This window comes from Danaus plexippus, chromosome 8, assembly GCF_018135715.1.
Source record: "Danaus plexippus chromosome 8, MEX_DaPlex, whole genome shotgun sequence".
In the NCBI taxonomy this organism is placed as follows: Eukaryota; Metazoa; Arthropoda; class Insecta; order Lepidoptera; family Nymphalidae; genus Danaus; species Danaus plexippus.
Genome location: NC_083542.1, coordinates 5,558,523 through 5,574,681, shown reverse-complemented (window position 1 = coordinate 5,574,681; position 16,159 = coordinate 5,558,523). Strand labels below are relative to the sequence as shown.

The following is a 16,159-nucleotide window of genomic DNA, read 5'->3' as shown; positions in this document are numbered from 1 at the left end:
GCTTCGTTATGTCATATTATGATTTTTGTAATAGTTAGATCGACAAAGTTGTAAAATATCACTGAAATATATCCAGAAGTTATATATATCAAATATTATTTTATTACAACTACTCGTTTAAATGAAATAATTTCTCCTTTGAAATTATTCATAGAAATGCGCTCATTTACTGTCAGTATTTCGTGTATAGAGAAGTCTTAAAATAAATATAATTAACAGTAAGTATTATTATAATGAACTATCAACTACAACTACGTACTAAAAATATTTGGACTAAAATATCTAGCTATCCTTTTAAACAATTCTGACAATTGTAATAAAATTAACTAATAAATAAAGTATCGTAAACTGCAATTTGTTTAAAGTTTTAATAATTAAATGGGACTTACAGGTTCAAGAGAAACCGAGAATTAATTTTAATTATTTCTAAAAATGTTATATTAAAAAAAACTATAATAACCGAGGAATTACGAAACGACTTTCTTAACCACTTGAGTACTTCCATAGTACTTAATGATGCTTATAAAATTTATGAAATTTACTTTATGACGGGACCAAGTAATATGTTTTCAAGTTTGTATTTTTAGTAACGTTTAATCGTTAACTATATTCTTATTAAGCATGTATGATATTGTTTAATTAAAAATCATGCTTTTATTTTACAACCTACGAGTATTTATGTAATAATATAATGTTTTTCTTTCTTATATATAAATAATAGAAACCTTTGTAGCAGAATAAAAATATCATTTTAATGTTTTTCAGGATGCTACTAATAATGGAGTAATAATTTTAACCAAATTAAATACTAATGCTCTTAAAGAAAAAATCATAAAAAATACAATAAAGTTTAATATTAATAATGCACAAACAAATATACATATGCGTCTACAGCAATGTATTCAATTTCAACAAAAACCTTTTCCACACATTACGTTATATTAAAATGTCTTTGTCTTCACTATTTTTGTAATAGATCTTTACCAGTATTATCTTTTTGTTTTAGAATCTTATATCACTATTCAGTGTTCATTGATAAAATAAGATATATGCCACAGAGAATTCTTTATTAAATAAAAATTATAGTAATATATAAGTAATATTCATATGATAAAACACTTCCATCAGGCCAATGATGTGTGAAAAAGCTAAATGGAACGGAAATTGTCGTCTTTTGTGGATCGGGGAAATATCTTTTTATAATATTTTTCCTTACAAGTAACATATTACGAAAAAGCAGAAAAATTTATTATTGAACTCATATTAATTTTTCATTAATATATAAAATTGGTTAGTAAAAAAGCAAAAAATATATATATAAATAAATTTTTTTTTTTATATACATTAAAAATCTCGGATACTATAAATTCTAAAGCATTATGAAATTGGCACTTTGTCAAAGTTCACACTGAAGTTTGTACAATCCTGGAATGACTACAAAACAATAGAGTATTGTGCGCCTAGAATCAACGGAAGTTGATGTTTAAGGGCAAACCTTCGATGCCCATCTAGGACACCGTGTACGAAGTAGGTTTCTTCTCATGAGAAAAGCGCACTTCTTGGATATGACGTAAGGTTTGACAAAATCTAGACAACAGCAATGACTAAATAATGCAACTCGTTTAGGAACTCATGCAAAAACAGAATAGAAATGGCCTTGATTCTATAACTCATTATAAGAAAATTGCAACATAATGGACGATGCGAATGCGTTACCGGCCTTGTTTGTAAAGGAGGCACCTGAACATGTGATCCATGTTGTACCTCTCTGGGAAAACCACGGAATATTGAAAAAAATACCTTGACATATGTACAGTCTACAAGTAAATGCATCGAGGTGATGTGGATGCAATCCAACCCTATGGTGAGTAGTGCGATGATAGATCGATGACAATGACACAATGTCAAACAATACCTAGGGACATTTTCAGTTGTATATATGATGGAATACATGGAGCGAACTCATAGCCCTTCGGAGATTTAAGGGTTCTTGCCAGATCGTCTGTGAGCATAGGATTATCGACAATACGAGTGTGTGTGTGTGTGGATTTTAATGGAAGAAATTGGTACTGTGGGGCAGGGGAAAAGAGGTGAGAACAGTGTACTATGTCGGATGAACTTGTGTTTTGTATAGTGAAAGCAAGTGTCCTGATTTGATGTACTCCTTCGCTCTATATGTCAACACCAAAAAAACATGGTAAAAATACCCTTGAACTAAAACAAAAATATGTTATTTTAAATTAATAGTTTGAAAGATATCTTCCGGTATAAATAGGCAACATTTAACAAATAAATCTATTAACGGTTTATCAGAGAGAAAGTAGCAACTCGTTTATATCATAATTTTTCAATAATGATATTTAAGACAATCGTAAAACTTATAAGTAACTACGACCTATCTGTTAATGTTATACGTATAAAACAAGCTTTGTCTGGTCAGGAAGAAATCGATAAGTTGATTGAGTAAATTGAATATTTATTAAAATATTTATGTCATAAATAGCAAATGATATCTGATTATAAAACTGCTTTATTAAACATAAACAAAATGATTTAAAACAGTTACGGAGATTATTTTGATGAGAAAATATATATTATTGAGGGTAGATGTTACATAATTATTCTTAATTAGCGAATTTTATATGAGAATAATATGTAATCATTTTCAAATGGGTTGTTGGTCGTGGTTAATAGGACAATCCATTATCTACCAAGCGTAAATGACTGTTTTTATTGGTGAATACTTGTAGCAGTGATTTGGCTTATGGCTTACTATTATTGTTATTTGTAACAATTAACTGAAAAAAAAGAAACAAATGAAACAAAAAGTAATAAACAAAATTATAACTCTTAATAGACTTTTACACATGTTCTTAACGAGCTTTCATTTCTCCAGCGTTCTCCTCCATAAAACACTCGCGTGTTATACTTTGCTCATATAATATTTTATAATTAAAAAAGAACTTAAAAACTGGAATAAATAAATCACATAATTCTTGTCGCTCCTACTGTATGCTTTAAATATATTATTCAACCATTACATTAATATTTCCTAAAATATTTATTTGGGGTTTTAAATTATATTGGAAACGTATATCTAAAAACGTATGTAATAAAATACAAGAAAATGAAGTTACATATACATATTTCTATCTATAACCATCATATATCTCAAAGTGTTAATTTGATGAATTGTTGAGATAAATATAAAATTATTTAACACCAAAGAAATCACAATCAGATCAAAACGGAACTTCTTCTCTGAATACCATTTGGCATAAATTGAATATTGACATTATCATCCACATGTTAGAGTTATTTTTGGGATACTCCGATAAGAAAATGATTTTTTCAATACTGTTTGGCAAGTAATATAAAATGAAACCAATTTCTTCAGTGAAATCTTTAGGAGAATTGGTCCTTTTGAACGATTCACATCTTTGGCTTTCATGGAGAAAATAATTTTCATAAAAGCGTTTGAAATAAGAGAGTTTTATAATATCTTAGAAAATTACTAATTTCATTTTGCAAGAATTAGTTAAAATTGTGTAAAATAATATAAAAACTATGTGTAAAAGAGCAAAATTCTTTAAATGTCCCATTTATTTAATGATTGGATAATGGAAATAAAATTTTATTTAAATTTATTATTATTACATTAAAAATACTATATCCGAAATGACTCTCTGATCCAAACTACGTTATTACTTGTTTAATAACCGAAAACTACTAAAGAATAAAACTAACTTCAGATAGTTCATTCTCTACTTTCATACAGTTACATGCATTGAGAAAATAAAATGTAATTTATTGAAAGATATGATGATACCAAAAAATCTTAAAGCAATACGTACCTTGTCATCTGATAGGCGACTTTGCAATTTAATACTTTTATTTAAGTCTAAATGTAGGAGCCCAATATTTCATCTAATAGGTAACAGCCAATGGACTCACACTTAACAAATTCCGCCGTCGTAACTAACCTTTGAAGACGTTTTAGCGTTAATTTAATCAATTATGCTCTAAATTTAAGTGAAGAACCAATAACGAACAGGTATTAAAATAAATATTTAACATAATACAATGTATTGTATGATAAAAGGTTTTTTAGGTAAAAGTAAAAACTAAAGTTAACATGTTACGACCTTTTAGGAAACTTACTATGTATATACAAATGTAATTAGGTTTCTTTGGGTTCCTTGTAACTCAATTTTGAAGCAGGTCTTCAATCTATTATATCCATCTTAAATTTGGAGGATGATGCGTTGAAAAATATGCTTTTGGTAAGAAAATTTTAAATCCAATAGAAAATAAAATATATAATTATAAAATATGTTATATATAACATAATCATGTCGCGACAATTGTAATTTAAAAATAATTATATACATACGTATATTATGTAAAAATGTTTATATTCATAACCACATTTTTTTCAATTATTTTGTTTTATTTTATGCTAGATAATATTATTTCCCTATACATTTTTTTTACTATCAGTATATCATTCCAGCATATAGGATGTCTAAGGGTCATGAAATTGTACCCTATCTAAAATTACATTTACATTCACACAAAAAAGTCACTCTATATAAATATAAAAAATGGTGACCCTTTGACAAAACGATGATACTGTTTGAGATTAAAATGTCACTTGCTACATGACCTCCTATTAAATTTTTCTATTACGAACAATGTTACCAGAATAAGAGCACTCACTAGTCATCGGTTTCATAGACCTCGGATTCTTATTCCTGACAAATGTATATATCCATAAATTATGTAATTAAAATTGGTTTGGCTTTATTATATTTTATCATGCAATTTACTTTTATACTAAATATTTTTATAGAAATAAATATTTTAATCGCATGATACATATGCTATTGTTAATAAAATATTCACTTATAAAATAAAACATGACATTGAAATTAGAAACTTGTGTCCCCTTATACTTAGGTATACTATAATACAGTTATATCTAGTGAAATATGCAAATCAAAATAAATAGAAAATGATTTGGGAAAATGTTTTGCTTCATTTAAATAATCCTGTTTTAATGTTGCCTCACTGATATTATACGGTTAACTGCTACATTACTTAAATAATGTATATTTAAGGTATCTTTTTTTTAGTGAAAAAATAAAGAGTTTAAGTTTTTACAGTTGTAACTTTTTTACAAACATTTTTAAGGCGATTTCTTGATAAGCACTTGTAGAATTTCGCAATTAATAACCTACGTCAAAGATTATTAAATATACATACATAAATTATAACATATGTGTTCATTTCATGAATGAATTGGAAAGTTCTTCTAAACCACTCTCTTTTTGAAATTCTTATAGTCTCTAAGTCCTGAATAATAAAAATATTAAATACCTGAAGCTATCCCAACAGTTCCAATAGAGTAAACCATGTGGTTTTTAACTACATTTCATTTGAAAATTTTAGTTCCTCTATGTTTAAAGTTTCGTGGATTAAATGTAGTTTCCAAGAATAACTTGGTTGGTTTTCCTAATCATTGATCATAATTACTAAAAGGCACAGCTGGAAAAGTTTTGTTCTTATGTTGACTAAAGAGTAGGTACAGTAAATTTAGATCCGAAGATGCAAAGATATATTAATGTTATGGGACATATAATATACATATGTTCAAGACTAAAAGATATTAAAAAAAAACTTTTAAACGTTTCTCATTCCGATGGGATGGGACAATCTCTGGATTGCTTTGTCTTCCATATACGTATGCATAGTTTACTGTCTATGTCTATACTCATTTTCGTAATATTGTATCATTATTAAAATTTATCTTCCGATTCGTAATAGGTAAAGTTTTAGTTGAATTAAATATATGTGAAATATTACAGTTCCCTGTGGATTTTAAAATAATTATACTAATAAAGGTAGAGTTATGAACATGTTTCATTTAATTTTGTCTCTTAAATAATATCAAAGAAAATATTGAAAATATTTTTAAAATCGCGTTGTTTTTTAATAAACGGACTTTCTTTCATTTTAGAGCTTACGTAGTCCAATATACATCATAATATAAAACATGAATGATTTTTATTTGTACGATTTACAGTTAGCTCAATAATTACATTTCTTGTCTAAAAATAATTGAAAGAACATTGCTTGATTTATAATCTGTTGAGACTTTCCTCAATTACTTGCCCTCATCTGTTAAAGTAACTTAACTTAAAGGTTTAAAGGCCTCACCGCAGTCCGCTGGGTACACATTCGTTTGTACACTCTTTAACAATAATACACACAAAGAATTCACCCAAGGGATTGGAATCATGTACTTAGTTTGTCAACTTTTAACTCCATTTAGTATAATATATAGGAGAAGAAAACATAAAGAGAAAGAAATATTTTAAAATATTCATGTATTTTTATACTAAAAACAAACACTTTAAAAGATATTATACAACAATAAATTGATAGCCAGTAAACTTAATTTTCTCAAAAATATTGCAACCTTTAAACAGTTTCCTACGGAATAAAACATATAAAAATCGCTATGTTTGCAGTTTCATTCACACTGGTTTGGAATTTGCCGATAATCCTTAATGAAGTTGAAATTCAGCGGTTCAGATCTTTTGTACTCCATTTGATTAAAATCATTTTACGACATATTACTTTAATGAAATCCACACACAATTACTGTCTCTAAAGATTTTGTTTTATTATAAAAATAGTAAGATATTCATGAGAACAGAGCTTGTTACTATATAAAGCACTTTCATAGTAGGGATTAAATAACGATGGTATACAGTTAATAATTACACCTAACAAAGTAAATATAAAAAAATATTTAGGATTAAAAGTTACTAAAGCTCAGATTTTAAGGTTGATGTCACTGAAGTATCAATGGATGGAACAAGATCTCAAGAGGGGCTATCTCTTCCTAGTAAACAGTTACTTTATTAGGAAAAAAACTATCATAAAAAAATTGCAAAACTTTGAGTGCCATCTAAACTTTAAGATTTATATACCTTAAAAGGGTGCCCTGTTGGTTGTTGGGACGATAATATTGTAAGATAGAGATTGGACCAAAGCTTAAGATCGAGATCACCGGCTTGCTATAAGACATAAAGACCTTAAAAGTGGATTAACATTTATAAGAAAAAATTGTCACCGGTTGTATGTCATTTATGCTTAACGAATCCATGAATGAAAAACATCAAAATTATTAAATATAATTTTGTTTGCTTAAAGTGATATTTATTTGAAGGTTTCCATCCTGTGAGACCATATACAAATTATCAGTGATTTAAATTTGAGGAATAAATGTTTCAAGTCAAAAATATTTTTATTTATGTTCTACGATTAAGTGTTCAGCTTTTTTCTTTAGAACATGGGTTATATATACCGGCTTTGACTATTCACATACAAACACTTATAATAAAGAATTAATATATTAATGTGAGAGTTTCTAAAGTGAGATGGGGCTAGGCTATAATCATTTAGATATAAATATGCACTATGGGTAAAAGAAGTCCTTCACTAAAGTAAATAACATGTAGCTTCCTAACTTACCTTTACCTTTACCTTAACCTGACCTAAGTACCTTTTTCTAATTAAATTAGTAAAGTATTTAAGGAAATCTTCCAACAACAAAAGAATTTATTTTTATCAAAACTATCCGAGCTGTTCCGTCACATATTCTTTAATAAATGTATTTTTTATAAAAGTATATTCCTTCATTATATTTAAAACAAGGGGATCAGGTTCAAAATTTTATAATAAATGTATAAATATTAGAATAATTCTATTGTTCGGCTTGATCTCTTCACTGACAAAAGCGCGAACCTTATTATTTAGCTTCACTTGAAAATTATATTAAGATTCAGATAATGGTTTGAATGTATTGTATGGTTTGAATATAAACTGTCACACTTTTATAAGGTTATTGTGTCAGCAATGACATTATTTGGAAGTCATATTTTATCAATATTTTGACACAATGTATTCGATACCAAATTTTTTTGATTGCGACTTAAATCTGCCATCATGCCAATTGATTACACACGATGTAATGAATTTATCGTGGAGATGGCGATGGTACTACACTACATACATACTACTATATTTAGTCTCCTACCAGTCTCTTTTTAATCCGCTGATATCTGATTTATTCTGCCGACATTGGAGATCAAATCAGTTTGTGCCCATTAGGGACGCTTAAGGCTGACATGTGAAAATAAAACAAAGTTTTTAAACAATAAATGGTCAAAGAATTCCAGATTAATAATCTTGAAAATAGCCGCAGGTGTGCATAATTTTTGTTAAATTTTAATACTTATTGAGAATGTGTTTTATTCTTCTTGTATAGTTTCCATTCATGTAACAGAATATCAATTGTTAATATGGTTGGCCATTTGAAGTAATTGCGGGGAAAATTCTAATAACTATGGTTAAAAAAAATAATGATTACATAACTAAGAGCAATCTAATGAACGAGTTTAATTTGACGGCGTCAAAGATTTTAATGATTTATTTATTTTTTCTCTCATGCTTTTTTCTATTTATGTTTGAGCAAGGTTTTTGTTTATATCGTAATAATAAATTATCATGTGTAATTTATTGCAAACATGCTTGTATTAATAAATCATATAATATATTTACAATAATCTGACAAGACATTTTAACTGATAAAACATTTCTCATTAATTGTCGGTATAATTTCATATTTTGTAATGAGGCTGCAATCTCCTCTTTAAAGTGGAAACATGATGTATCTTAAGATTAGATTTCTATTAACACACACACTATATAAGGTACCTAAGCCCATCTAATTTAATATTACCCTATGAAAACCAGAAAGGGCAGCCCATTTTCCAGAGAGGTCTGCTTTCATTTAAATGAAACTAGTATTATTCGCATATACTACGCGGATTTTATTATTTAAAAAACTACATAATCCCGACGTTTCGGTTACTTTGCAGCAACCGTGATCACGGGCAGACGAGGTCTGCTTTCTTTTAAAGTAAAAACAAACATCATTATCATTCAAAACAGAAGATTGGCTCGCGATATTCCAATAGTGTATTTTCTGATAAAAAATATTAAATCCAATGTTCGTGATCGCACCGTAAGACTCAATGATACGGGTTTTATACGTGTTATAAAATTATTTACTTCCTTACCTCTACACAAGAAAATTATAAGTATATTGCCACTTGATTTTATAATTCCGTGAATACGCTTACTGAAAATATAATTCAAACATCAGCAAATTATGAAATTAAAAACTTAATCAATAAAATTGAACTAAATTTGAAAACAGTTTTGTTGAAATGTTTAAAGCTTGAGAAAGTTAAATCATAAAATAAGACGCATTTATGGAATTTTTTGATTTTATAACTAAATAAAACTAGCATTGCAGTCATAAATATTCTTTATTTATCTAACTGCCGTATATGGAGCAATTAAATTTTATGTGTCACTGTGACTTAACAGCTATTATTCACGGATTGTGAGTTAAGATCTAATGTGTTTACGATGTCGCACACATGAGTAAATGTTGATTTAGTGTTGATATATATTTCGCTTTAGGATTAGATGTGTTCATATAGTGTGAACAATAATTGTTGCTGGAACCTAGAGCACCATAATATTCTGATTAGTTTGTTTATATAAATCATCCTTACAAATGACATACGTCGTTATACATGACAGGATTGCTTTGTATGGTGAAATAATTTTATTAATAAATTGTATTTTACATATATGTATATATTTTTTATAATATTATTATATTTTGTGTTATGTAGGCACATTTATGTATAATATTTCTATCTTTTTGTTTCTTAGTATGCAAAGAGATTTGAATGTGTCTTGTTAGTACAAGTGTTAGTTGTTGGCTTAGTCGCCAACAGCTAACACTGAATGTATTTCTATTGCAGCAAATGTTAAATTTTTAAATTCAATTACTGGGATGAAGGTAATTATTATTAAAACTTTCAATGTAGTTAATCTAAGATGATTATTACTGTGGGCTCTAATTATTTTTTGTTACAAAATAGATAAAAATTCGGTAAGTACTATAAAAAAGTGAAAAAAAAACTATTAAAAAGTTAATAAAACAACAAAGGGAAACATGTCATATTTAAAATTTACGAAAATATTAATTATATATATAGAATCGTTCTCACCTACTAATTTTTACAAACCAATTAAAGTTGTTATTATATTATATTTTTATGGTTAACAAAGGCTTAATAGATTAAAAGCAAACACTGTTTAAAACACTAGTTTTCAGTTGCAAAATTCTTATTCAATTTATTACTTTTTACACACAACTAAATATTTCGAGGAGCCTTATTTTGTATAGAGCTATGATGACATCAAAAATAAGAGTGTTAAGATCAAAATTTATCCTTTCTTTTCATCTACCAGAGTATTGGGATCCTTGGGGTTAACATGGCGAATAAAGTTCAATTACGGGTACATTTGGAGAATAAGGTTAAACCAGCCTTTAAAAAACTGGGGGTACTGAGTAGATCTAGGCAGTACTCCTCACCGGGACACTTGCTTTTATTACACAGAGCACAGGTTAGTCCCCACACAGCGAATTGTTCTCAGCTGTGGTGACCAGAGTCTGGTCCGGTGAACAACAGTACCAATTTTTTCCACTTCCACGCAAAACCACGTCGGGCTGTTCATATCCCATGATCACAGATGACCTAGTACCCTTAAGCCTTCGAAGGGATGTGAGCACCTTCTGTGTTACTTACATAATTTCAGTTCAATCGTTTGAATATCTCATCAAATTTAAGCTTTAAGTTTTAGAAACTCTCCATATAGGATTTAAAGTGGCGCCACATTATTTTTCCAATAATTCTTAGTAAGCCCATTAATTTAATGCCCATATAGTAAAAGTGCATTAATAATAACTACTTCGCCATCTTAGAAACACCACTATAATACATTTAGAAAGATATCACAAATTTAACTATGCATTGTTATTTAAATTAAAACTTTAAGCTCAAAAGCTTTAAGCTAAAAATTTAATCTCAAACCATTGAAAATATCCGTTTCTAAATTGAATTATAAGATTTTCTTCCCAAAAAAATTGAACGTATTTTTTTGTACACACTACATAGTACATAAATTCAGAGTTATATAAATGCTGTAATAAACTGTGTCTACGTTTTATATATTATGATGTTATTAATGTAAGCGAAAATTACATTCCATATTGGCACTTAGAAACAAACCAATATTCGATATGTTACATAGTAAATTAACAAATTATTATATTTCTGTCGACAGTTCCCATCGGAACTAAGCACTGTAATCTCGTCTCAATGATTAAATTGTAAATTATAATATTACAATACACACATATACTAGATTGCCTTTTCATTACATCAACTACAAGACCATCAGGCAAGTAACACCAGGTCGTCTGTACTAACGCATTTAGATTAAAATAGTAGCAATCAAAATTGTTTCTTTTTTATTTCAATTATCAATGTGGTACAGTTTTAATTTATATTACTTTACCTGCTATTGTACGAAGTATTATAATATGTATATTATTTTCATTTCTTTTAACTTTAAAAAAATATATACTAAACTTCACCCGCCGGCTTAAATTTACTCTTTAGAAGTAAAAATATATATTAAAGACTTAATGAACACATTACTGCAACAACATGCTTGAATTGTAAATGGGAACTTAATTTTTTTTTTATTTTGAGAGTTTTTATTTCTCAAGTTGAAAATTTTTTGTGCTAAAATTTGAGAACATATTAGCGGAGCAAAATTTTTTTTAAATAGGTCAACCTAAAGGTCCTTATTATTTATTATATATACCTCAGAAGTACTTCATTGACTTGACAGATAGGTAATATACATTTAGGTCAACAGCCCCTTGACCTAAATATTATATAATTTAACGCCTATTATTTATTCTGTTTATTTAATTATCAAACACCAGACTTTAAACTGGTATTTTGGAATTTCTTACATGTAATAAGTAAGTGTAAAATAAATATTTTTCAATATTTATTATTAGACTCTATTTATAATGAATACCGTTTGAAATGTATTTTGTAGTATCTTACGTATTTTAAAATAAATAGAAACCAGCGTTAGTGGACTTTGCTTATGAGACAGCTGAGGTATATTTTAGCAGCCTTATGAGTTGACAAACTAAACACTTGGAAACTAAGCTTTTCATTCACATATCTTCTCACATTAAAGTATCAATATGAAATGGAATTTAAATAAAAATTAAAAAAAAACAGAACCCTTCTGTATTTAGTGTAACGACGGAGACTAGAAGTACGAGTACTGAGTTTTGAAGTCTATTTATTATGAAGTATTTTTAGGTGAGAAAAAATGATAAATCCGTAGTGGGGTCATAAATAACTTAAAGAAAAAATCGGCGCTTATGTAAAATCATAACATACTTTTATATAGCTTACAGTTTTGTAGTTTTTACTTAAAACCATGGCTACCGCATCAAATTACTAGCATTAACATGAAACTAATATTACATTCAAGTATTAATAATTTCACCTTATTGTCAACTTTTATTTCATATAAATTCCAAAATGGATACTTTGTTGTAACTTAAGTAAAATGGCTGTAACTTATACTGTTATAAACGTCGCACCGCAGTACCCTGCTATATAATTTATTGCGTTTTCTGAACTTAACGTCATATGCGATGCATAACATGAAGATTGACGAATTTTAAATTTATATTGAATTTGTAAACCTTTTAAATAATAGTTACATATGAAGGATTGCAAAGATTTATATGCATTTATAGCTATAATTAATCAACATATATATATAATAATCATTTGAAATCCTTTACTATAAGCATTTTGCAAAATATTTTATTTTTAGGTTAAGTGTTGTAACTATCAAAAGTTAACAAAATAAAATCAAAGATAATTTTTTTTTAAGACTGTGTACTTTATATATATTTGATCTCGCTAACCATACTGAAGATATCTCAATTGTAAGAAGTATAGAACATTAAAAAATTTGTGAGTATGATAAGAACTGTACTTATTATTTAAAGTTTCCTTATATTGCAGAATTGACGATAACAAATGAATGAGGAAAATTTTTCAACATCAATATGTCTGATCATTGAAACGTTTATTGGCGAAGAATTATTTATAGTAAAAAAAAAATACCTTTAATGTCTGTGTATTTGATAACCTTAACGTACTTCAATTAACATATTGCTTCAACAAAAGTGTAAAATAAATTAAATTTAACCATTAATACGAAACTTATATTCAGAAAATATATAGTGTTCACAGGGATTTACTCTCTCCAGTCCAAATTTATACACATTATAAGACACGATATGATTCCTATAAACGACCCAAAATTTTGCTGAAGTGTAGCATTATCTATTATGTAAATGTAGTATTATCTCCAGTCTTCTGGACGAGCCTTTGTGTATTTTTTGTGTCAATCCAATTTCTTATTTAATAAATTCAAGCACCATAATAGCCAAAGAAATATTTTATGTACATGAAGATACAGAAAATAAAATATCATAATTTTGATAAATTTTATCATAATAAAAGAAATCAAACATTCTGGTTATATTTCAACTGTTATCAAAATCTAAAAAATGACAGAATCATTTAACTGTACAATAAAACTATATTATGGGAATAAAATAAATTCCCGCAATATTACTTAGCAATCACAAAAAATGTAACTGTGGTTAAAAAAAAAGGTCTTTACTCCTTTTAGTTTTTAAATCATGTAAATTATTATAATATTTATAATACAAGTCATAAATAATATACGAAATATTTTTTATATTCATATAATAAAAATAAAATATGTAAAAGAGGTAATCATGATTGCCCTTTCAAAAAAAGGATTAAAAAATGCTGACAATACTAAAGTGGGGCTTTATAAAGAAAAGTTTCAAATTTAATTGACCCTGGTCTACAAAAGTTGGTGAAAGTGATTCATGAATAATAGACTACCGGCTAACACTTGTGTTTGTAACTAGATATGCGTCATAATTTTTTTTTTATAGTTCTAGTCAAAATTGTGATGTATTTATTTTTTCATTGTCAATGTCATCGATATTTGCCTAGAATTTCGTTCATATGTGTGGTGTGATCATCAACTGGTATATGAAATTTATATTTCATATCACTCTTCCCCTAGCTCCTTACCGTAAGGGTTTGAACAAAAATTTGCTCATATATTATACCAAAATTATAGAAACGCAAAGTTTAACTCAAGTGAAAAGTCTTAGTCTGGGTATTTTTATTTAAAATAAAAACTCACTATGTACGAACACACACGCACACGCTCATACACACACAAAACAGACTATAAACAAAACTAAACTGTATTCTCTTTTTATTTCATGTATATAGTGTATTCTATTTTAATTTATATGAAAAACATGACAATTCATATTGTTTATAACGTTAATTGGACGAAAATCATAAAATGACCACAAAGTATTATAACTTGACATTGTTTATTAGATAACTTAAAACATATTATAAAATGGGTCTATCAGAAAATATTGATTACAACAATACAAATAACAATTCCATCAGGAAATAATACGTTTGTAGTGGTTACGAGGTTCCAACAGTTTAACAATATGAACATAATATTTTGTTTTCACAACATCTCCAAGATAGCATCTTCAATATCATCTTTGCCAAGGCATTCCTCATCTATAAGTCTTTCGAAATCCCCTAAAGCATTTTCACTGGGTACTTTGTTCCAACGCGCATCAGGAATTCCGTTTGGTGGTAAAACAACGGATAAAATATTATCAATGAGATTAGACTTAAGAATCCTGTCATTAATTGTTGTGGCTGTCATGGATGGAGAGGCATTAACTTCTATAAGCCATGGTTTTAGGTTATTATCTATAATGATATCGTATCCGTAGCATTCAAAACAATGGCGATCATTAGACATAATTAAAGCCACCGACTTAAGAGAATGAACTATTAACCATTGAATATCTTCGAATAGTCTCTTTGTTACCGTTTGACCTCTTGTTCCTTCTAAATATAATTTTAAATTATTTAGACTTAATTTGCCACCGGTATAACAGTTATATTCCTCTCCATGTTTTTGAACGCTCACGTTAGTTAGATGAATAAACATGTTTTCAAGTTCAGCATCTCTGTACTTTAAGGAACAAACTCTGCAAAATCCATGTTTATACATGTAAGCTTTTAAAGGACGGAATGATGTTACAAGGACGTATATCCTTAAATCAAATTTTTTTCCTCCAATCAAAAGCGGATTGTGAATGTAGCGTGATATTACATACGTGTCTTTCCTTAAAAGATGATGTTGAAAGTATTTTTTGGATTCTCGAGCCCATTTTTTGAGTTTAGATAAATTATTTATTATAAAAATGCCAGCTCCTTGTGATTTTCCACAAGGTTTTAATATCCACGTGTATTGGGGATTTCTGCGATATTCTTCGATGAACAGTTTATAGTCCGAGGGCAAGATGTAAGTAGTCGGAATAAAATCTAAATGCACATATCTTGTGATTTTTTGGCCATTGTTAAGTGTTTTATGTGTTTTCTTAGCGATAGGATTGCCAGCTCTCTCTAATTCTTTCCTATATCGATTTATATTTCGAGCTAACAAATCTTTACGCACCAATTCATAATGATTTGGAAAATGATTTATGAGCTGGTTGTCCTTAAGCCGATATCCAATGTCATGGCTAAATATATTTCGACAATTGAGAGTGTTGGACCAATAAATATTCCAATCTTCATCCGGAGAGACTTGCCTCCAACGTCGCCTCAAGAAAGTGTTAATAACAATCGATTTCTCAAAGTCTGTACAAAAAGTTAATGTCTTTTTATTTCGCTTTGTTCCTTTATCATTCATATTGCAAAATGACACTAAAATTCTAAATAATATTTTCAATAGAGTTTTAAGTAATAAACAACTATTTTACGTGATTTTCAAATTTGACATAAAATTATTTAAAGAGGTCGTATATAATAGTTGTATTGAAAATTTTTCTTCATTTATCATTATGACAAACATATACATGGTTATTTATATATATATTCTTTCCAAGATATTTAACTAAACGAGATTTCAGTGAAATTATAATTAACAACTATCATAGTGAGAGTATATTGAATCTTTTACCTGA

At 27.9% G+C, this 16,159-nt stretch overlaps 1 protein-coding gene across 1 annotated transcript; it reads right to left on the bottom strand.

The window, feature by feature from the left end:
* Positions 1-14,480: 14,480 nt before the first annotated feature.
* On the bottom strand, positions 14,481-15,955 carry LOC116774517 (polyglutamylase complex subunit TTLL1-like). Its single transcript, XM_032667265.2, has one exon. It carries the CDS (start codon positions 15,883-15,885, stop codon positions 14,641-14,643), a length of 1,245 nt encoding a protein of 414 aa, XP_032523156.2. The 5' UTR covers positions 15,886-15,955; the 3' UTR covers positions 14,481-14,640.
* Between the last annotated feature and the right edge of the window lie 204 nt (positions 15,956-16,159).